At 47.4% G+C, this 21,980-nt stretch overlaps 1 protein-coding gene across 2 annotated transcripts in view; it reads left to right on the top strand.

Annotated features, from left to right (window-relative positions):
• TBC1D21 (TBC1 domain family member 21) overlaps positions 1-15,962 on the top strand; it is a 156,361-nt gene extending 140,399 nt beyond the window's left edge. For both annotated transcript variants that reach the window (XM_059714907.1, XM_014604482.3), the window contains exons 6-12: positions 2,199-2,309; positions 3,649-3,749; positions 5,383-5,479; positions 6,690-6,790; positions 11,815-11,931; positions 15,668-15,757; positions 15,872-15,962. In XM_059714907.1, the coding sequence (XP_059570890.1) occupies positions 2,199-2,309; positions 3,649-3,749; positions 5,383-5,479; positions 6,690-6,790; positions 11,815-11,931; positions 15,668-15,757; positions 15,872-15,904 (650 nt within the window). In that variant the 3' untranslated portion in view covers positions 15,905-15,962. The remainder of the gene's footprint in view (positions 1-2,198; positions 2,310-3,648; positions 3,750-5,382; positions 5,480-6,689; positions 6,791-11,814; positions 11,932-15,667; positions 15,758-15,871) is intronic.
• The last annotated feature ends 6,018 nt before the right edge of the window (positions 15,963-21,980 follow it).

The raw sequence follows: 21,980 nt of genomic DNA, 5'->3' as shown, positions 1-21,980 counted from the left end.
TTGAAACATGTGGACACTGATACATGAGACAAAGAGGCTTATTGGAGTACACTAATTAGCATGTTCCAGCATACTCAATTAATTGAGCGCATCGGAGCAGCCATCCTGTTTGTCTGCAGGCATCCAGAGTGTCCAGGAAGGGTGGCACCAAGAAGTTCCTGCTGTTGCACCCAGACTATCTCCTGGGGTGCCATACTTCCTCAACACGCTGGGCGTTTGTACGCGTGCTGCAGCACTGAGTGCTTTTAAAAACACCTGGCAGTGCGATGCATGCATTTGTATAAACAGCGAAATGTGCATTAGCGCTGAGAAAACGGCAGCAGCACACTTTTGAGCTAAAATGCATCAAAGGTGTTTTAGTTCAGAAGCGCATCACCACCATCTTCTCAGCACTGATGCTCATTTTGCTGTTTATACCTATGCATGTGATGAAGCGCCAGGCACATCAGCTCGTGTGAAGAGCAGACTCAATTAATCTATGTGTATAAATGTATGTGTATAAATGCCCTCTGTTTCTAGGAGAACTTACTTTGCATCACACCAGGTTAGGCTCCAGACCCTTACAAGGACAAGCCTATTAGTTCTTTACTGTGAGTAGTTCTCTATATCAGTTCCTATAAATACAGAGTTGTTTCCACATCACAAGCCTCATCAAGGTACTACCAGCAGCTCACTTGCTATTTTAGGCACAAGCTACAGTGCTCTACCAATAGCTGTGGCTGCAAGATGGTTAATAAAGGACTCCGTCATCTTGGCATCTGCATGGCATACATAGTGTCCCCAGAAGTGCTTCTTTTCTTGTAAAGAAAACAGCTTCCCTACTTAAAAAAACATGCAGCCCAAAGAAAGAGTCCTTCACCTCCAAACAGCCAATTGCTTTGTAGTTTCCACATATATTCTTAATGTGGGAGATGAAGATTCAACTCACCGATTTGAGCCTAAATCTTCTACGTTGTCGCTAATTGTCCCAAACATTAGTTTATTCTGTGCCCTAGGGAGCTCTCTGTCCCACTATCTTTATATGAAACCTGCAATAAGGTTGCACCATCTGTTGGATCTTGTAAGGCCTTGGTGACAATTTAGCTTCTTTGTTCAGCTCCTGTTGGAATGCTTTATTTCTTAACACTCAGGTCTTAGTTGTGGTGTCTCCAGAGCTGCTTTGCACCAGTTCAGAAAGCTCCATAGCTTTCAGTTAAGCTAAGTGTGAGCTGTTGCTTAAAGCCATAGCATGTCAATAGCAGATGTGGAGCTGGAGATCGGTAGCGGCTTGATATTGCAGTGATACAATTAACTGGTCTATTTTTCTGGTTGGAACTACCCTTGGAAACCCTCATTTGTTCAGTGAAATAGAATTGCTCTTTGGAAAGCTCTTGGTGACTGCTACAAAGATGCCACACATTTGGAGAGGTGTGCATTACACCTAGCTGGAACCAAGGCACATTGCAACTGATTGCAGACCCAGCTGATGCTGGTGCTGATTAGCTGTATGCCAAAAGGTCCTACTTCCTGAGATCACACTGAGCTAGATGGAAAGGACCAGGCCTGCACGTAGCATAGGGGGAAAAGAACTGGGTTGTTCAGCTACACTATAAATAGCATTTCCTTGAATTGCCCTGCCGCCGTAGAACGAGAAGTGCAATTTAGAGCTGGAAGGTATTTTTCAGCTTCTTCTGCTTGTCAGTGAAAAATCTAGTTCTGACAGCCCCCAAATGTGTTACAGATTCATGGTGATTTTTAGATAGCTGATCATTTTGGTGGGGGTGGACCCACAAAACTATCTGATAACCTTTTTTGGTTCTGATAGGAACCTTTTTTTTTTCCAGTTTGAAGCCAATTTGCATTTTAAAAATCCCTTCTGTTATTTTTAATGCTCAAATAAAAGTGATTTATTTCTGGTTGTGTGAAATGTTTCATTCAAATTTCATTTTTTAAACTCTGTATTCTGAAAAAAATCAGGAAAAAATCATTTTGGGTAATTTTTGTCCCAGTTTTGTCCCTTATTTTTCAGAATTACCAGTGGCTTAAAGTACCATTTATTTATCCAGCTGTAGTCAGAATGTCCTCAGTCTGATTCCACCATCCACACACAGGACACACTCATATTCACTTTGAGTGGACTGCAGGATCTGTCTTGGTCTTGCAGTCTGGTCTGAGTCCGTAGCCCCATGCATGAGTGGTGGCTTTTCCTCTCCCTACAGACTCTGACCTGCAGAGACTGTACACCAGAGATTTACGGGGCAATGCCATGGTGGACAAGAAGCAGCTGGAGAAGATCCTTCTGCTGAGCTATGTGTGCAATGTGAAGGCTGGTGAGTATAGAGGAGTGGGAGGTTATGTTATGGTGCTTTTAGCTGAGGGAGATGATAGGATGTGGGGAGGGGGAGTCCAAGATAGCAGGGGGGGAAACTAGCTGAAAGTCAGGGTGGGGAAGAGGGGGAAGTGGAGTGAATGAGCTGCTGTGCTGACCATGGTCACTGGGGTGTATGGGAGATAGTAAGGGACCATGATAAATGAGGTGAATAGTAAGGCTCAATGCTGGTGCTTCCCATATTCATTTTTCCTGGGTGGACCAAATCCCCCCCACCCAGAGTTTCAAATCCACTACAGACCCATGCTAGATATGCTGCCCAATGAATTTCTGGAATGTTCTCAGACTCCATGATGTTGGGCCCATTACCAAGCCAGAGGGACAGTACCAGTACCAGCTACATGTTGATTCTGCTTTTGTCCCATCTGCCATAGCATGGACTGTAGCCAGCATGTGGTCTGCTAGCTAATGCTGAGAGGTGTCTGTGTAAGCCAGAGGGGATGGGGATCCTTGCTTAGCAGGGAGTGGGGAGGGGAGTGGGAAGCAGGGGAAGGCCAGGCAGATACCTGCAGTCTCTGCTGGAGCTGCAGCCAGGGAGCAGAGGAGAGGGGCCAGCCCTGCTGTGGAGCACAGCCCCACTGAGCCAAGAGAGCATGCTCGGGTGCCCAGAGAGTCTGATTTAACTTAAACCAGAAAGGGGTCTGGGACAGGCACTGGATAAACTGGTTTGACCCAAATCAGTTAAGTCTGATACTACATTCAACCAGGTTTATGTCAAACTGGTTTATGTGCACTGAACAGGTTGAAATCAGTTTCTGATCACTTAAACCAGTTTATGTGTAATGTCTGTCCCTAGCCTAGGGAACCTGATACTTTGCATTCTCACTGGCTATTTTATCAAAGAGGCAAAAGAACTGAAGCACCTTTTACTCGCTTAGAGTTGAGGTCCAGGGTTGAGTACAACATTTTCCCTGGTACTGCCCTTCCTCTAGATAAACGCAGGGCTTGTCCTTCCCTAGCTTGGGTCTCTGAGCCTTGAAGCCCCTTCCCTAATTCTTTCTCCCTCTTTGTCCCCCATAATCCATTAATTTCTGAGGTTTCTTCCACCCAGTGGGAAGCAGAGGGTAGAAGGGGCAGGGGCTTCTCACTTTCTTGGTAAATGTATTAAATTAGTTATCAGTTATCATAGCAAAAGACCTCAATAATTAGCCCAAACCTATAATATCCAGAGACACCCTGCTTTTGTCCTATGTTTCCTTATTATCTTAGTTGTTGGCTTGCAACCCTCTTGGCCTGCCAAGGGATGCCTGAGTATATCTTTAAGTCCTCTCTCCTTGCAGAGTACCAGCAGGGCTTCCACGAGATGCTCCTGCTTTTCCAACTGCTTGTGGAGAAGGAACATGAGATCTACTGGCTGTTTCAGTTCTTCCTCCAAAAAACAGTGAGTCTCACTTGTCCTGCTTCCTGGCCAAAGGATGTGCAAGGCCTTTGCAATATACTGTCAATGGCCTATGCTGATTGCAAATCCACACATGCTGTCCTGAGAGGCAACCAGCCTGACTTGACCACCCACACCCAGCTTCCAAACTATAGCAAATGCTCCAGTGATAGAGTGGTCTTGCAGATCACTTCTGGGCTTTAAGGCTTGCCTGCAAATCCTAGGTCACTTATGTCCTGACTTGCCATAGCCAACACTGGTCTGCCAGCATAACCTCCATGGGTGACTGCAGCTTTGCTGGCAGAACTTGTGTTGTTGGGGGCAGCTGGTGTAACTGGTCACACAAAAGCTCTTGCCTGCACAGCTGAGTCCACACCACAGAGCCCAACTGCTTTAGCCTTGGGGTCACAGTCAGAACAACAGCAGCCCCCACATGGAGATAAAGCTTTAGGCTAGAGACTGAATCAGCCGGTTGAAGAGGGTTTGTCAGGGAAGGGCTGGCATCATCAGTGTATCATAAACAGCAAATTGGCAATAGCCAATTAGCTGAAACAACTCTGTTAATCAGTTCTAAGGGGAAGTAAGAGGGTTGCCAAGTGCTTCCTAGCTCCTAACCCAGCCAACCACATGAACTGGCGCTAAAGCCAAGACTCCTGGATTTGATCATTTCCACATGGAGTCATGTGGGATAAACCTACCCTGGAAAACTGCAAAGGAAAATAAAAGGAGACCTTTTCCTCCCTTTGACTTCCCACTGAGGTGCTGGTGCATTGCATCTATAAGTATGCATACCAGGCCAATGGTCTCTGGAGGGCAGGCTGCCAAGAGTATCATACAGACAGGATGTGAGCCTCTAGGAGATGGAGATTGGCTCTAATGGATGTTTAGTGCTACATGCATCATTTCATAGATTTTGTAGACATTAGGGCTGGAGGGGACCTCAGAAGATCATCGGGTCCAGCCCCCTGCCCCAGGGGCAGGAAGTCAGCTAGGGTCAAAGGATCCCAGCAAGATAAGCATCCAAACATTTCTTAAGAGAGTCCAGAGTAGGTGCTTGCACCACCTCTGGGGAAGTCTATTTCAGGCCTTGGGGGCTCGGACAGTAAAAAAGTTTTTCCTTATGTCCAGCCTAAAACGATCTTGGAGGTGTTTGTGACTGTTGGACCTTGTCATCCCATGGGGCACTCTGGTGAACAGGTGCTCTCCCAGATCCTAATGTACACCCCTTATGTACTTATGCACATCCCTTATGTACTTATATCACGCATGCTTTCAGGCTTAGAGGTACACATGACTCACCCACACTAAGCCAGTGTGCATTGTGCTTGCCTCCAACAGCTGGTCTATGAAAAGATAAAAGCCTACTGCTACTTCCAGCTAGTAGAAGCATGTTTTTAACTTAAGTGGTAGCATTCTAGCTTTTACAGAGAGTCTTGTAGTCTGTTCCCACTGGTGACCTATGCATGAGCTGGTTTCATGTAAGTCTGTAATGTAAACCCTAAAAATGGAGCAAATCTACTTGTAAGGTCAACAGATTTATGAGAGAAACAAGTCTGGATTTATGGATTTAAGCTGGGCCATCTGGCTTTTTCATGTGCCCCCAAGGAACTTTTCATTCCTGAATATTCTCTTGCAGGAGCACGGCTGTGTGATACACATAGGAGTTGGAAAGAATATATTAATGCTGAAAGCTGTGATTGCATTTATGGATCCTCTCTTTGCCAAGTACCTGGGTAAGTACTGTCACCCTACCTCCTGCCCTCCTCTCCAGCCCAGAGGAGCCATGAAGCCTGTGCTACCAGAGTTCAGGTAGTGTAATTTCTGTGGGTTGGCAACAGAACAAAGCAAATATTTGTGCATTGCTGGGCGTCACCTGGTTCCACCAGATATTGTGAGACTGGAGGATGGGACAGTTATCAAGGTTCATGCATCCAGAATTTCCTGGCACTGGAGCAAAATGTGGGGAAAGGGAGTGGTAGATCTCAGCCCGTCTCAGACACTTTTCTTGTATTTCCCTTTTATTGTTTTGCCATTTTCACGTGGTTGGGTGGATAGAGTGGAATGTAGGACTGGAAGGGCCCCTTGGGCCATCGTGTCCTGTTCTCAGGTGCCTCCTTCTTCCTGTTCTTCTCATGAGCTCACTCTGACCTTCCCTTAGCCCACAAAGATCAGACTTGACCTCAGGGGTCAACTGATATCATTCTAATGGACAAGTCTAATGACATTTATTTCCCTCCAGGGCCTAAACTCACTGTGAATGCATGCACCCCAGGGCAACATTGCATGGGTTTAATTCAGGGGCGGGCAATTATTTCAGGTGGAGGGCTACTTCCTGAGTTTTGGCAAGCCATCGAGAGCCGCATGACAGGCAGCCAGGGCAGATAAATATTAGTTTTCTAAATTTTTTAGGGGCCCTGCAGGCCAGATAGAATGACCTGGCAGGTTGCATTTGGCCTGCAGGCCACATTTTGCCCACCCCTGGTTTAACTGGATTAGGTAGGAGTTGTCAGTACATCTCAGTTTTCACTGGACACTTCCAATGTGACTGGAAAACTGCATGCCATGGGGACAGGACATCAAGAGGCTCAGTAACCATCTGAGGCCTGCCTGACTAACATCCCCATGCTACAGCCTAGCAAAGAGTTGTCATGGCATCATGATACTCAGCTTTACATGGCAATGTAACAGCATCCCATGATGATGCCAGATGATGATGCAATTGTATAATATAGCCATGCAAGATCAAGGCATTGCAGCAGAACAGACTTGTTCCGGGGAGCAAACTTTTAAAGGCAGAAAACCAGTGTGTACTGCTGAATACAAAGCAACGGGGTAACAAGCTCCACAATGGGATTCACACTGCCCTTCGATTCACAGTTTTGTAAGCTTGGCTGTAAAACGCATTTTGATCCCTAACCTGAGTTTGCTTTTCTCACCTTCTAGATGGAAGGGGGTCTCGTGTTGTTCAGTCCCTGTTTCCTTGGTTTTGTCTCTACTTCCAACGAGTCTTCAAATCATTTGATGATGTGTGGAGACTATGGGAGGTGAGAGCTTTCTGCAGTTTCTCTGGTTTTGTGAGTTTCAGAAGACATGGTGGGTGCTGTGAATTCATGATTTCCCCTTCCCTGTATAAAGAGCAAATATAAACCTGGAGAGCTTATCCTAGGGGTTTTCCATTTTCACTTCAGTCATGTGGATTAATACAGCCCCCTCACAGGCACACAGTGTGATCCTGTGACTGAGCTGTAATAATGTGGTCTACTTCTGCCTTTGACTGGAAACTAGGGCTTACAAAAAAGGTTTTCTCAAACATGTTTCTTAACAGAAAGTTGCATTTTCAATTGAACAGCACTTTTTACACATATCATCTGATTCCCTTAGAAAAGTTGGGCTTTCCAGTTTTCATTGAAAACAACAAATGTCCCCAAGCCTAAAATATTTTTAATTTGAAAATGCCATTGTGGTACCTCCTGGGAGCTGCAGCATGGCTGTTGAATGTTCTCAGTTTTCCCCTGCAAGCAGGGCTCCCCGGCTGGATGACCTCTCACACAATGTTACAGCCAGGAACTTCCACGATACACATAACCTGTCCAAGAGATGAGACCACGGGGCATCGTGGAAATCAGATCTGACCAACCAGCTTGGCCTCTAGAGAAAAAGGAGAGTGTGGGATAGCTAACGTACCATTCCTATGAGGCAGTAGCATTTTCAATTTAAAATATTTCAGTTTCCCTCTGAATGATGTAGAATGCGGCCAGAATATTTCAGTAGGTGAATTTCAGCTGAAAAACCCCCTGACATGTTTTCATGTAATCAAACTTGTATTTTTCTACCTGCTCTGTTGGGAACCCCAGATGAGCCGCATCAAAGGGGGATTTAAGCAAAACTCTCCTGCTGAGGGATTATATTACAAATGCTGTAGCTAAGTTAGCTGAGAAATGTGTGAGCTGTCAGGTGATCTCAGGCTTAGCTTTGACGGTACCTGAGCTAAATTATCTTCCTAGACTGTAAGTTCAGAAGGGAACACTTTGATCATCCATAACAAAGGCCAAGGAACATTGCGCAGTAACTACTGCATCAAGCCCAATTTTGAATGATTCTGCCCTGATTTATGTCCTGCTACTGCAAGAAGCAATTTCTCATGGTATCTTCCAGCTAGATGAGGGGAAGGCAATAATGGAAACCACACCAGATGATAGCATTTCATCTTGGGGACTTTTAGGCTCAGTCGTTTAGGCCTGAGAGACTCCAATGTTTTGAGCAAGCCTGTGAACATGTAAAAAAACTTTTTTTTTTTTTTGTATTTTGACTACCGTCAATAATCACCCATACAAATACCTTCTGCTTGAAAGAGAATAACAGCTAGGCTCTGAAGACATTAGAAACAAACTCAGCAGGAGTTAAACAATTAAGTACCTTAAAGGATCTGGCCCATAGCAATTTCCATCCCTAGATCTCAATGATTTTGCAAAGGAAGTGAGTGTCATCCTGAATGAGGCATTAAAGGGGTGATGTTGCTTTCCCAAGGTCATCCAGCAGGTTGGTGGCAGGGTGCTCACCACAAGCCAGATTTCCTATGTGCAAGCTTAGTGCTGTGTCTTGGGGTGGGGGACGGACGGACAGACTACACACTTCCTGGCAGGCAATGAGGCTGCACCGATTGATAGCTCAGAGCAGGTTCTATTTCACTTATTAAGCATATAAGTGGACTTAGGTGTCTAGTGCAAATCTGTTCTACCCCGCAAAACAATTAATGCAAAAACTGGGTGGGTCCTCCTTCTTGCTGTGATTCTATCTTAAGAAGATGGCATGTTACAAAAAGCAGATGCATTAATGGATTTTCAGGGGTTTGGACAATGTAGAATAGAATCATGATTTGGTGCTTAAATCCAAGGATTTTGCTCCAGGTGTAGCTCATGTAGCCCAAAAGTGTCCCACAGAGCTGTGTTGTTTGGCCTTTGGGGCTCCCAGAGTAGCCAAGGCTTTAGGGGTGGGGTAAGCAAGGGAAGAGCTTCCTGCTGAAATCCAGGGTATGGTGCCTTGTTGGGGACATGTGTCAGTGGTGGGAGGCAAGCAACAGTTGTGTTCAGTCCTGGGCCACTAAAACCACTCACCCTGCTATTGCCTCTACCTCCACACCCAGATCTGGCCTGCAAGGAGCCTTGTGGTCCTCATCTAGCCCAGGGAGTTGGATGAGTTTGACACCCCTGATTTAGACCATAGCATCATTTAGCCCATTCACCATCCAAAACTCTGCACATGTGGTTCAAATCTAAAGGGAAGGGAGGCCTGCTGGAGCAGCAGCATTCTCGATTCACCAATCTGCAACCTCTCACTGGGCATCTTCATCTCCCCTCTGCCTCCCTGGTGGCTTTTATTATCTCAGTTAATATTTGACCAGTCTTGCTTTCTTGATGAAGTCTGCATTGCAGCCTCCTGCTCTGATTATTCTCAGGACCCTGCCATGGGAAAGGGGAGCTCTGGCTGAGGTAGGGAAAAGCTGGAGAATGCCAGCTTCTTCTGTAGACAGTGCTAGAAATGTGATTGATTGATTCATTCACATCAGCTGCAAAATAAAGAACCCCTCTGCTCCCAGACATCTGCTCTTGGGCAGACCCCAGAGTCTGTTCACTCAGGAATAAATAGAGTCCAAAGTGCAAGAAGACGGGTTTGTTTCAAAGCAAATAGCCATATATATATATATAGGTTTAATTGGCACTTGCTTAATATATTGTTGCCTTTGTGCCTTAACTTTACCACTCTTGCTGTGGGAGGGAGGTGGCGGTTTTATTAGGAAACTGGCTGCAGTATTCTTGGGTTTCAAACTAAGCCAGACTCTGCAAAATATTCAGAAAAAGCAGCTCCTAGAAGAGGGGCTTCTCTCTGTGTTTCAGTAAATGGTGCTTCATGAAAAAGCAAGTGTCCTTCTGAGTTTGTTCTGAATGAGTGCCCTAACTTGAAGCAAATGGGGATGTCTGTACTGTTAAGAGGCACCATGTCCCACTGCAATGTCACACTAAGGCCCTAAATATTTTTGGGAGGGAAACAGTATTAGCTGTAGGGGCATCAGACAAGATTGGTGCTGTCTTATACTAGGCATTGCCTATGCACATGGCAAAAGGCAGGAAGGGTGTTTATTAGGCCTGTGCGAATAGAGAAGTATTTGATTCGGAGTCAGCGGATTCAGAGGACAGTGATTCAATTCAGAGATTTGGATCACTGTCCTGAATCGATTCAGCTGACTTGGCTTCAGAAGATTCAGCGCTGATTTGGAGAGAATCGGTGATTCGGATTGGCCGGGGAGAGGCAGGCACAGCTGGGTGTCTGCAGGTTCTCCCACAGCTCCTCTGGCTCTGCCAGCCTCTCCCTGGGCAGGGGGAGCCATGGGAAAAGCCCCATGGCTGTCCTGACTGGCCCCATCCCCCCTGGCCCCAGCCTAGTCTGGGCAAGGGATGGGGGCTTCTCCCACAGCTCCTCTGGCTGTGCCTGCCTCTGCCTCGGCAGGGGGAGCCATGGGGGCTATGCCCTGCTGCTGCTTGCTAAGCCAGCGGGGAGGGCAGGGGGGCGGGTGAGATGCAGGCCTGACTCACTCCAGGTGGCAGCAGGGCATAGCCCCGGTCCCAGCGCTGCTACGCCTGCAACAGTGCTGGGAGTGGAAGTGGGTGCAGGATGCGGGCGCAGCAGTGCTGGGAGCAGGGGTTCGGCCCTGCTGCTGCTTGCCCCCTTCCACCTTCCACCTTCCACCTGGAGCAAGCCCAGCCCGCATCCCGCCTGCCCTGGCTGGACAAGCAGCAGCAGGACACAGACCACACTCCCAGCACTGCTGTGCCCACATCCCGCCCCTCCTACCCCCTCCCTGTATAAGATGCCCGCCCCCCACCCCAGCTGGGTAGCTTGCCCCAGCCCCAATCCCTCCCTCCCCTACACGCCTTCCCTCCCCCTTCCCCGAACCCCAACAGACTTACCAGCTGGAGAAAGCTGTGTTAGCTGCCTGTTTAGTCTATGGCTGAATCACCGAAGTGGCCAAAGCTTTTCTGAATCAATTCGGATGCTTTGAATCGATCTGGAGCTTTTAATTGGTCTCCCAATTCTATTCAGATTTGGAGATTCAGTCACCGAATCGGGCCTAATCTCCTCCGAATCAAATCATCTACCGAAGCTTCCCACAGTGTTTATCTCTGCTTTGTAAATGGGAAATTGAGGGTCAGAGAGGAAAGCGGATACACCCACAACTACAAAGGGAACTGAATGTAGGTCCCCAGAGCCTCAGCCTTATTCCTGAGGCACAAGATCAGCCTCCCTACCTGTTCTCATCCCCTTAAATTGCCCCTGCAATTTCATGTGCAGAAGGGTTTGTTGTTTTCCATTCCTCTTAGCAGGGATAGTGCATGTTCTGAAATAGCTGCTCTTTCCCTCCCTAAGAGGTGGCTGCATTTCACTAGCCCACTACACTGTAATCCTAGTGACAGTCTGTAAATAACTTTGGGATGCTTTGAATTGAAAGTTATGGCTGAAATATAAAATACCTCCCTTGGGCTGTGAGTGAATAATGAAATCATGAATGGCCTAGAGACAATAAATAGGGGTTTACTATTTACCATCTCACAGTACTAGAACTAGGGGACATGCAATGAAATCAGTAGGTAGTGGGTTTAAAAAATGAAGCGCTTTTTTTTAGCTTCTAGAACTCATGGCCACAGTTTTTTGTGGTAGCTGGTAGTTTCTAATCAGCTTCAAAAGGAGGTTGGAAAAAGTCATGCAGGACAGGTTCATCGGTGGATATTAAAGTTGATATTTAGGGCTGCACCCTCCATAGTAGGACTTTCTAGGCCTCTGAATGCCAGAAGGTATAGGGTGAGAGCAGAAGAGGACAATTTGGTCTGGAGAGGCCCTGCATGATTCTTCCCCTTAGCAGCCTCTTTGTGCCACTGTGAGACACAGAATGGGCCTGTGGACGGATCCAGTCCGGCATCTCTTACGCTCTTATTTCTTTGGCTGCTTGTCTTAAAAGATTCTGATTACTGATGGTTTTTGTCACAGATTAGTTCTCATACCTGTTTCTCCAAAGGTGTTCCTGACTGGGAAGCCCTGTCGAAATTTCCAAGTGTTCGTGGCCTATACCATGCTGCAGATGGTGAGAGACCACATCCTCCGGGAAGCTATGAGCGGAGATGACATTTTAATGGTGAGCCAGTAAGGAGACTGACAGCTAATGCAGGCTCCCAGAACCATAAGGAAATAAGGGCATGAGAAAGAACATAAAATACATCACCCTTCTAGGAAGGAAGTCCAGCCCTTGCCAATCCCCATGGAGGAGTGTTGCTGTCAGGCAACTGTTTGGTTGCCTACATGCGATGAGTTGGTGAAACTGGGACCCAGGTCAGAGTGGACTGTTGTCAATACCACCAAAAACACCTCATGCTTGGTATGGATTGATCCCTCATTAGCAATTTCAGCAGAGAGGTCATAAAATGAGTCTCATTAGAAGGACACTCATTCCTGGAGATGTTTGTTCCACCTCTGTGATGAGGCATGTTGGTAGGGAATGATGGATGAAGCACATACTTTCACTGCAGAAACTCTATCTAGCTTGCACTCCAGTCTCCAGAAGCCATGGTAGATTTGCATATTATAGACTAACTAAATCAGAAATATATAGCAAAAACTTTCAAGAGCCCAAACTCACTTCATCATAGGTGAGCTCAAAATGTTTGAGAGATACAGGCCCAAGCCTGAGCAAAGGATCCTAACTGCCTTCTGACCTTTCAAGAAGTTCAAATCAAGTTGTAGATCCAAAGGTGAGAGCTTGGTCCTGTATTTACAAGGGGCCATGGGTGAATCTCTGAATCCAGACACCCCATCCTGCAGGAAGTTTAGTATCAGAGCTTTCTGCTGACCTAACTCCTACGACTCAGTCCCATTTCTAATTCTAAAGCCCTGATCTCAGAGGATGGAAGAGAGAGGAAACATAAAAGTAGGAATTAAGACTGCCAATCTCTGGTGTTTTACCAATTCAGCACAGTCTATATGGAAAGTTACCTGACACTTTGCATTGTAAAACCCTCTTTTCCATTGCTATATTTTAATCATTCAGGTTGAGATTTACCATGGTTTATGTTCCATGACTTCAGCAAAAACAATTCAGACATTTCTTAGAGGAAGAAAAGCAAAGATACATTGTTATACCCATATTAAAAAATAATCTTTTTACCATTTTGTTCAAGAAGCCCCATGATTTGAAAGAAGGGATTGAGAACATACGCTAAATGTGGCAAGCATTCTTCTGAAAACATAGTAGGCAACCACATCATCAAAAACTGTATCTCAATGTCTGTAGTAAGAGGGGTTAATTTAAGCGTGTGCAGGTAACTTTAATTATAGTAATTTTCAGTATTCAAGTACTTGACTTTGCAACCTTAATATTCCTTTCTGCACATAAAAACAGTGTTAATCTTGAATATATTCCCCAAAGGAAGGAGGCGAGAAATAATGGCTGTCTACAAATATGTAAAAGCCAATAAAGAGATAGAAGTGGCCAGGATGGGCATAGCTAACTTGGTGGTAATCAGATGAAAGCAAGCAAAGGAAGTTGTCAGGGTGGCTTGGCTAGCAATCCTGTTCCCCACAGGGAGTAGAAGGGCTTTCAGCCATATGGCTACTACACACTAGGAGGGAGATATGGCAGACATCATCATAGAGAGCTGACTGGAGACAGAGACAAGGTGTGGTGTAATAGATTCAGCCTCTGGGGGTGTTTCTATACTGGGGGGTGGACAACTTGGTCATGTTGCAGGTAAAAAAAATCCCATCCACTCATTCCAGCTCCACACACATGAACTCTGGAAATGAAGTGGGGAGGACACCGTGGGGGTGCCCCAAGGCACTGCTATGAGCATGTTCCCAGGGCATCATTAATGCCCCATTTCTGGAGATGTTGCACATGGTGTGGGAGTGGGTAGGCTGGATCTATTTCCTCCCTGGAATAATAGAGCTCCCTGCTGCTGTGTCCTAGACATAACCTGTGAGCCCCTAACACAACCCTTTCATTGCTTACAGATGATTTGTTTCCCATCTCTGCTGCTGTAGGTAGCATCTATAACATTATAGCTGGTCTAAAAATATGGGATGGTTCAACTCAGATAAGCCCCCACCAGCATGGACGGTTACTGCATCTCATACAAACAGTCCTGTACTCACTAGGTCTCCAGGTCTCCCTACTGACTTGCACATCCCGCTGAATAATTTTGTTGCTGTTGCAGCACCACCAACATGGGCCCATTATGCTAGATGCTATATAAACACACATGGACATCCAGGAGTCAAAAATCCCATGCAAAAAAAAAGTGGAGCGGCATGTGCTGGGGAAGCATATGTCACTCAAAACTGAGGCCTGGCCTGCTGGAGCCATGCTCCAGTTGTCAGCTAGGCTCTGAGTGGCAGGATCACTGCTGCTGCAGCCCTGAGAGACTCCAGGACCCCAGGTAAGGTTGCTGGGGCCAGCCCAGTACTGGCCTCAGCCTCTCCTAACCCACCTGGAGTAACCTGCCATGTGCCAGAGGGCATGTGGCACAGGCATTCCCCAAGGACAACTAGTCGCAGCACAAGGTGTGCCACCTCTAGTTGTTCCCAGGGAGCCAAACACCCAAGCATGTCTGGACATGGCATATGTGTCCAGGAGGGGATAACTGCAGTGAGGTGAAAGTCACCTCCAGGTCACACAGCTGTCAGTGGCAGATCTAAGCTAGGCTTTCTGAATCTTAGGCTGAATTTTAGTCCCATGGTAGCTTAGCCATGGGACCCCACCACATAGCCTACAAATATTCTGTAGAAGACAAAGCAGAGGAGATGGATTTGTAAATGTTTTAGGAGGAGCACTTCTCCTCAGGTTCCTGGATCTCTACACCTAACCCATGGTCAGAATTAGGACACGAGAAGAGAATGCATGGGAAACTCAAGGATAAAAACACAGAAATAAAAGTGAAGCAAAATTTTAAAAATGGTTGGGGTTCCTGTTGGAGCTAGAGTGAAGATTCAGGGGGCCTTTTGGAGACCTAGGCTGCTTGTACATGCCACGGGGATTTAATTTGGTTTAGTTTGCCCTAAATTAAAATAGTGGGTTTTTAAAAACCCACCATTTCCATTTTGGGAGAATTAAACCAAACTAAACACCCGTGGTGTGCACATGAGGGTTGGGGCCCAATTCTTACCTGCCTGTCTGGCGGCAGCAGGGGGTGAGCTGCCAGTGGGCCAAGCAGTCCCTGAGCTGTGCGGGGCCCTTGTGCTTCCCTCTGCAGCTGGGGTGGGAGTGGGAGGGGGATGGGACACACACTGCTTTCCTCCATGGTGGTGCCTCCCAGGCGGCACCTGCCCACTGGCACCCGGCCTAAGTGGTCCCAGGCTGCACCGCAGCCACAGAGCTGCACAGGCTGCCGCCACGTCGCACAGCAGTGAGAGAAGGTGGTGGGCATGGTGCATGGGGTGCTAGAAGCCAGCCAAGCCCCGAGCACATCAGTTTCCAGTGCCCCCTGCACTGTTGCACTTTGTTAGGTAGCAAAATAAAACACCTCAGAGGTGTTTTATCTTGCTATGTTACAAAGTAATTTAAAGCCAAATATGCCTCCGAATGTGCAAACAGCAATGCCATTAAAGCAGAATACGCAGCCGAGCGTGCAAACAGCAATGCCATTTAAGCAGAATACACCACCAAGCGTGTAAACAGCAGTGCTATTTAAATCAGAATAAGCCACCAAATGTGCAAACAGCAACGCCATTTAAGCCACTTTAAAGGCCAATTTTGTGGCGTGTACAAGGGCCTAATGTCAGCCATAGTAGCATGAGGTGTTTCACCCCATGGTTGGACTGTCCAGCCAGCCCATGACCCCCAGTATCAATGATGTTTCTTCTCTCCTTTCTTCCTAAAGGTCTGTAATAGCCTCATAGACCTGGATGCAGATGAACTGATCTCTGAAGCTTGCTCCATGTACGAGCATCTCATGAAATATGAAGACAAGGTGATGAGCAGAGACCTTTCTTTGCGGCCGTGGGTGGGGTGGCTGTATAGGAGCAATGCGAGAGGAACATTGAATTTTCTCATTAATGCCTTGGGTATCTCATGTGCTTTGCAGATCCCAGGAGAGCTGAAGGAGTTCTTCACCTAGAAAGCCAAACAGGAGCAAGTGGAGGATGGCAGGGCTAGCAATAAACAGGCACATGTGACTTGCATTGATTTTATGGCACAGAACCTGGAAGAGGGGCCAGATCCTAGCCAAAGCCAAGGCCCCCTAGTAGGGTAGCCACTGACACATCCCCAGAATACAGGACATCCCCTTGGTGAGGGGTGGGCCCTCTCAGCCAATCAGCAGTGAGGGGTGGGGCCAACAGTCCCCTTGGCCAATCAGCAGCAAGGGGCAGGGCCACCACAAAAAAGCCACCTTCCTCCCCTCCCTCCCTCCCTGGCTGGGAACCTGCTTCTCTGGCTGTGCACCAGCCAAGCTCTAGGCACAGTCAGTAGAATCATGAGGTCAAGTGATTGACATGCATTTCCACCAATGAACTGAAAAACAGGACTTTTTGCAATCCAGTCCTCATTGAAAAATGGACAAGGGACAAAGAGCTTAAAAACAGGTCTAATGGACCCCCTAGACAACACAGTGTTGATTCACACTGCTCCCAGCACTCCCCTCCCCACCGATCCACCCAGCAGAGCAGGGATAGAGCCCAGATGTCCTGGCTCCTAGCCACACCCCTGCTGAGTGTCTAAGTGTAACGTGTAACTTCACCCTTAGGCAGGCCTACACAACAGGATTTGGCCCTGCAGTTTACTGTCTTTCTCAGGGGCTGATCCAAAATCAACAGGATTCTTTCCATCGAGGAGAACTTTTCAGATGTGTTGATCATGTGCCTATACACATGCCCTGGGGTGGCGGGAGGGTATGGGGACATTTTAATTATAGCGGTTTGGGGGGGCGCTCTAATTGAAATGAAGCATCTTGTGCATTTAAAATTTAAATGCAGCTTATTTCAAATTAAAACACAGCATCTTGCGTCCTGCAGCATCTCATGTATCCAGTGTCCTGCATTTCAAAATGGCAGTGGGGTGTTTTAACTACAGCTTGTTCGACAAGTTTTAGTTAAAGCACCCCTGCTGCCATTCTGAAATACAGGATGCTGAATATACAAGATGCTGCAGCCACGCTGATGCATTTAAATTAAAAGGCTCCAGCAGACTTGATTAATCGAGTCTGCTCTAACATGTTCTAATTAGGATGCATTGGAACATGTCTATAGGCACCCAGAGTATCCAAGGTAGAGGACAGCTCAAAGCAACATGGATGATTCACAGCAGTGGCCCCAAGGGTTCTTAGTATGCCATGGCCACTAGGTGGTAGAGGTTATTTTATATCTTGAAAAGGTCCCTTGAAATAGTTTCCCAGTCCCTGCAACAACTTGCCTTGTATACTGTTTGTTCAGGCAGGAGTGATCTTTCCTTTGCTTGTGGGGGCTAGGGTGGGGAGGGAGGGAGGTGGTCTCTGCTGCAGTCCTCCACCATTTGCATTTACTTTCCAGCAGGGCCCAGCAGTTTCATGATGTGCTCAGTCATCTCCAGCATGGGCATGAGATCCTAACGAAAGCATGTGCTATGCCACCGTGGCACATTCAGACTTTCAATGCTCCAATATTCTCACTCAGCCACCAGCGCTCCTCACTGCTCCTGGCCTGGAATCACATGTAGCCGGCCAGCCACCCATGGGCCCTTCTTGCTGCATCTGTGCTAAACTCTAACAGTACTTCCAGTGGCAGTACTTGAGTCCAGATGTGCTGGCATGTTCATTACTGCACCTCAGGGCTGCCTGGGGCTAGTTTCTCCATTTTGTGCCTTTGCCAATCTTAACAGCCAGTGTCAGGTCCAAAGCAGGTGCTGTGTTTCTCCAGCTTTCCCTCCCCCAGCTCTGCTAATACACCTCACACATGACCTGCTCTGCAATGCCCTCTTCTACATCTTGATCCTGTGGCTCAGTGTGGACACCGGAAAAGACCCTAGTGACATCAGTGCGCTTTGGGTCAGGTCTTTAGTCCGGTTCTTAGGCCCTCAGATCTTTTTGTGCGCTCAGGACTGACCAGAGCTCACTTGGCTTAGTTCATTTAAGCTTGAACAAGTCCTCTTCTCCCACAGGTAAGTCTTCTCCTGAGGGTGCTACTACACTCCCTACTCCTGTGGGCTGGGGACATAGACATGTTTCCTTTCTGCTCAGGTTACATTAACACCGAGGCTTCCACAAGTCAACAGGATCACTTGCATTCATCTGGGGAAGTGGGAGTAGGAAGGAAAGAGGTGAACTTCCCTCCATAGCTTCCTGTCTCACCAGCCTGGCTGTCTGGCCCCCACTCCTCCCTTTGCTTTGTTGCTTCCCCTGTAGTAGGCAGAGCAGATGGCAAATTCTCGCAGCGGCTTGCTACTTAAGAGCAGAATAAACAAGCACGGGAAAGAAAATTGTAACTAAGATGAAGCGAGGCTGCCCACCGAACCGTGACGTGTTCAAAATGACCTTGACAGACGCTAGGGAATCGGCAGGTGATGCTCATCAAAAGTGACAGGGTCAGAGCAGGCAAAGCCGAGGAGATGTTCAAGTTCCTTAGTGCACCTCAGGATGCTGGCTACCCAGCTGAGCCGCCGCGCAACCACTCGATTCTTCAGAGCAGACCTGGCCGCCTCTCTCTGGCCTGCATCTGGCACAGGGTGGGAGACCCTGGACTTCCACAAGTAGGGGTGCGATCTGCTTCCCAAGGACCAGTTCCGCTGGCCCAACTCCTTTCTCTCTCTCTCACCTACAGAACTGAATTGACACCAACCCCAGAGGACTCCAGGTAAAGGAACCAGTACTCTCAGATGTGTAACTCTGACTGCCGCGGGCTCTCCATGAGTTGGCACCCTCATTGCTTCTCCTGAGTCTTTTTTCACCCTAAAATTGTCCTTGAAGATTTCTCCCTTGCCTTCCTTCTCACCTCAAGTTTGCATTTGCTCCAGTCTAGTCTGGGATGCCCCTTGCCAAAGGCATGCCACATTGAAAACACACGCATCTCCATGGCTGTAGCTGAAGACCTGTGAGGGTAGGGGCAGCAGCATTCTCAGAAACCTCAGTATACTGGGCTACCGGGAGGGGGTGGGGGGCAGGGGATAGGGACAAAGCAAGTCAATGCCTCTGCTTGGATGAGTCTTGCATCATCTCCCATGTCAGATACCCATATTAGAAAATGAGGGTTGGAAGAGACCTTAGGAGGTCACATCTAGTCCAACCCACTGCTCAAAGTAGGATCACCCCCAACTAGATCATCCCAGCCAGGGCTTTTTCAAGCCAGGCCTTAAAAACCTCCAAGGATGCAGATTCTATCACCTCTATAGGTGACTTGTTCCAGTGCCTCCCCACCCTCCTAGTGAGAAACTTCCTAATATCCAATCTAAACCTCCCTTGCTGCAACTTGTGCCCATTGTTCCTTGTTCTGTCACCTGTCACCACTGAGAACAGTCCAGCTCCATCCTCTTTGGACCCCTACTTTAGGTAGCTGAAGGCTGCCATTAAATCCATCGTCCTTCCTCTGTTCTTTCTTCCAGCTTCTGCAGATTCTTTCCAGCTCTGGGCTTTTTCTTTTGGGTTTTTCCTCTTTCCCACACCTTCCCGTCCAGAAGTGTTTCCAGCTAAGTGGCAAGTCCTGTGAGTCTTTGAGCATCTCCTGCCCAGATGCTCACCACGTAGTCAGAAGAGGTGACATAGTTTAGCATCCACTCTCAGATGACAATCCATTTGGCGATGAACTGGAGGGAAGAGGAAATGGGTGAGGTGTGGTGCTGCCTGGGATGGCACTGACTAGCATTGGCTCCATTAGAGTTGGCTGGGAAATGGTTTTCTTGCTCCATGGGAAATGTTGAGACTTTCAGAAATCTTCCTGTTCAGAATAGGGATGGGCTTGAGGCTTTTCAAAGTTCCTTTCACGTAGACAAAGAGCCCTGCACTCCAGACTAGCAGGCCACCCCACTGCTAGGGTACTCAGGAGGGGCACCTAGATTGAAGCATGTCTCTCTTGAAATAAAGATTTATTCCTATGAAGTGGAATAGCTCTTACCAGGAGAGAGACTCTGTAGCCCTGCAGTTCAGGCATTCACTGAACAGAGGAAGGACTTGAACCTGGGCTTCCCAGGGGAGAAACCTAGCCCCTGAGCTTGGCTAGGCAGGCAGTCGAAGTTTACCTTTTCTCTGAGTTTTTTATCCAGAACTTCCATCCTCAAGCTGAGGAATTTTCCAAGGAAACTATTGTCAAAACTGGTACCTTTCCAAAGAGCATGTTTAATTTCAACGAATCACCCTTTTTAAACAAAAAACAAACAAAAAAAATCATCAGAAAATGGTAAGCTCTTAGACCCTGGCTGGAAGGCATAGCTGATGTTCATGGGGTCACACCAGTCACCAGATTTGGGGTAAGGAATGCATTTTCCCCCATGTGAGACTGGTAAGAACCATGAGCTGTGTGGCCTTTCTCAGGAGCATGGGCTGTGGTCCTCCTCCTTATGATCACCCTGACATATTAACCTAACACACCTGCCATTGTGGTCTTCCCTCCTTTTTGCCTCTGGCTTATTGCAAGATATGCACATTGGGTGCTTTGTGGCTGCAGTAAGTGAGAGGTCAGTACTGATGTACTTGCAGATCATTTGAATAAATGGCTGCTGCTGAAAAAGGGCCTGGACTCAATGACATGGGAGGCCCTCTCCTCTTCTTTGTTCCTAAAATTCCCAACCAGCTCCAGTCTCTCTCTCTTCACTTCAAGGTCTCTGTTGCCACGGTACTTTCTATCTCTTTCTACTCAAAGATCAAGCATGCTGGGGGAAACACCTAGACCCCAGACAGGTGACTTGAATTTAAATCTTCTACCTCCTGAGAAGTCATGAGTAGCCACACACACTGTTCTGGTCCTTCCTTTTGCATCTTCCTTTGCACACTGCCAGCCTGTTGCCAGTGAAGGCCACCTCTCCAGCAGTTCATTGCTTCTCACTTTCTTTTCCTTGGCATCAAAGGCAGTTGTTCTACGAGTGCAGGCTGGCTACTATATCAAAGCAAAGCCTTATAGATCACTGGAAAACAGCAAGAAGCTCTTCAGGTGCTCTCCAAGTTTGTGGGGTTTTATCATTCAGCACCACCAACAGAACCCCCACAAGAGCTGTAAATCATGGGGAGAGTTAAAGAAGAAAGAGACTCCAGCCACTGTTGGAAATTCATTCATCCTCGCTCGGGGTGGCAGGTGAAGCAGAAAATCTGCCAATATCATATTCGGAGTCCCTAATATGTTCCGAAGGCGTCTGGTGGATACTAATACAGAGTTGTATCTTACCTTCTCTGCAGAGTAGCTTTTATCACTCCAGACACTTTTGCTGACACGGGGCTATTTGTTTTGCAATGGATGCTCCCTGGGCGGGAGTCAGGGGAAGCTGAGCTAATGCAGCCTGACACGCTTCATTTAGGAGATAAGAAGAGCTGTTGAGGAGAAGAAGGAAGTTGGGAAGAACTCCAGAGAGGAAAAAGCTGCCTCATGTTCTTCTGTGACTGGAAGGTAGTGGAAGAGGAGGAGGAGGAAGGAAGGAAGGAGGAGAAGGAAAACTTTGCAGGGGGGATCTGCAAAGTTTTCCTTGAGTTTTATTTGGAAGATCTTTTATAAGACATGTTCAGGTATTTAGCCATGGGTGGGTCACTTCTATGTGAAGCTGCCACTAGGGGGGGAATACATATGACACACTTGGCTGGCATGTTTCAGGTGTCCGCAGAATGTCTCTGGCCTTACCAAGAAACGATGCTCTTCTAGTCCTGCAAACCTGCTCCAACCTGGTGCTAACACAGCAACTCCCCAAAATGCACTGGTAAAGCTGTGTTACAAGGGTTGCTCTCAAGCCTGCTGTCTGCAGCATGCTTAAAAGTGGCCAAAGGTGATGTCCCCGAGGATGCTTTACTGCTGCCTTTCCAGGGATGGCTCATGTGAGCAGGACTAGATGGACACAGTGTCCTCAGGAACAGGGGATGTAGTGGAGGCAGAAGCTAAGTGCTCATCTATCCTGCACAGAGGTGGCTGGGCTGATAACTGGTGCTGCAATGGCTGCTGTACAGCCCAAAGCACAGGGTAGCTGCTTTCCCTTGGAGTTTGAAGTGCTGTTACATAAGGACAATGAATGGCTGGGATCAAACCACTGAT

The sequence above is a fragment of the Alligator mississippiensis genome, chromosome 11 (assembly GCF_030867095.1).
Source record: "Alligator mississippiensis isolate rAllMis1 chromosome 11, rAllMis1, whole genome shotgun sequence".
NCBI lineage: Eukaryota > Metazoa > Chordata > Crocodylia > Alligatoridae > Alligator > Alligator mississippiensis.
Note: the sequence above shows the minus strand (reverse complement) of the source record. Positions and strands in the feature narration are given on the sequence as shown.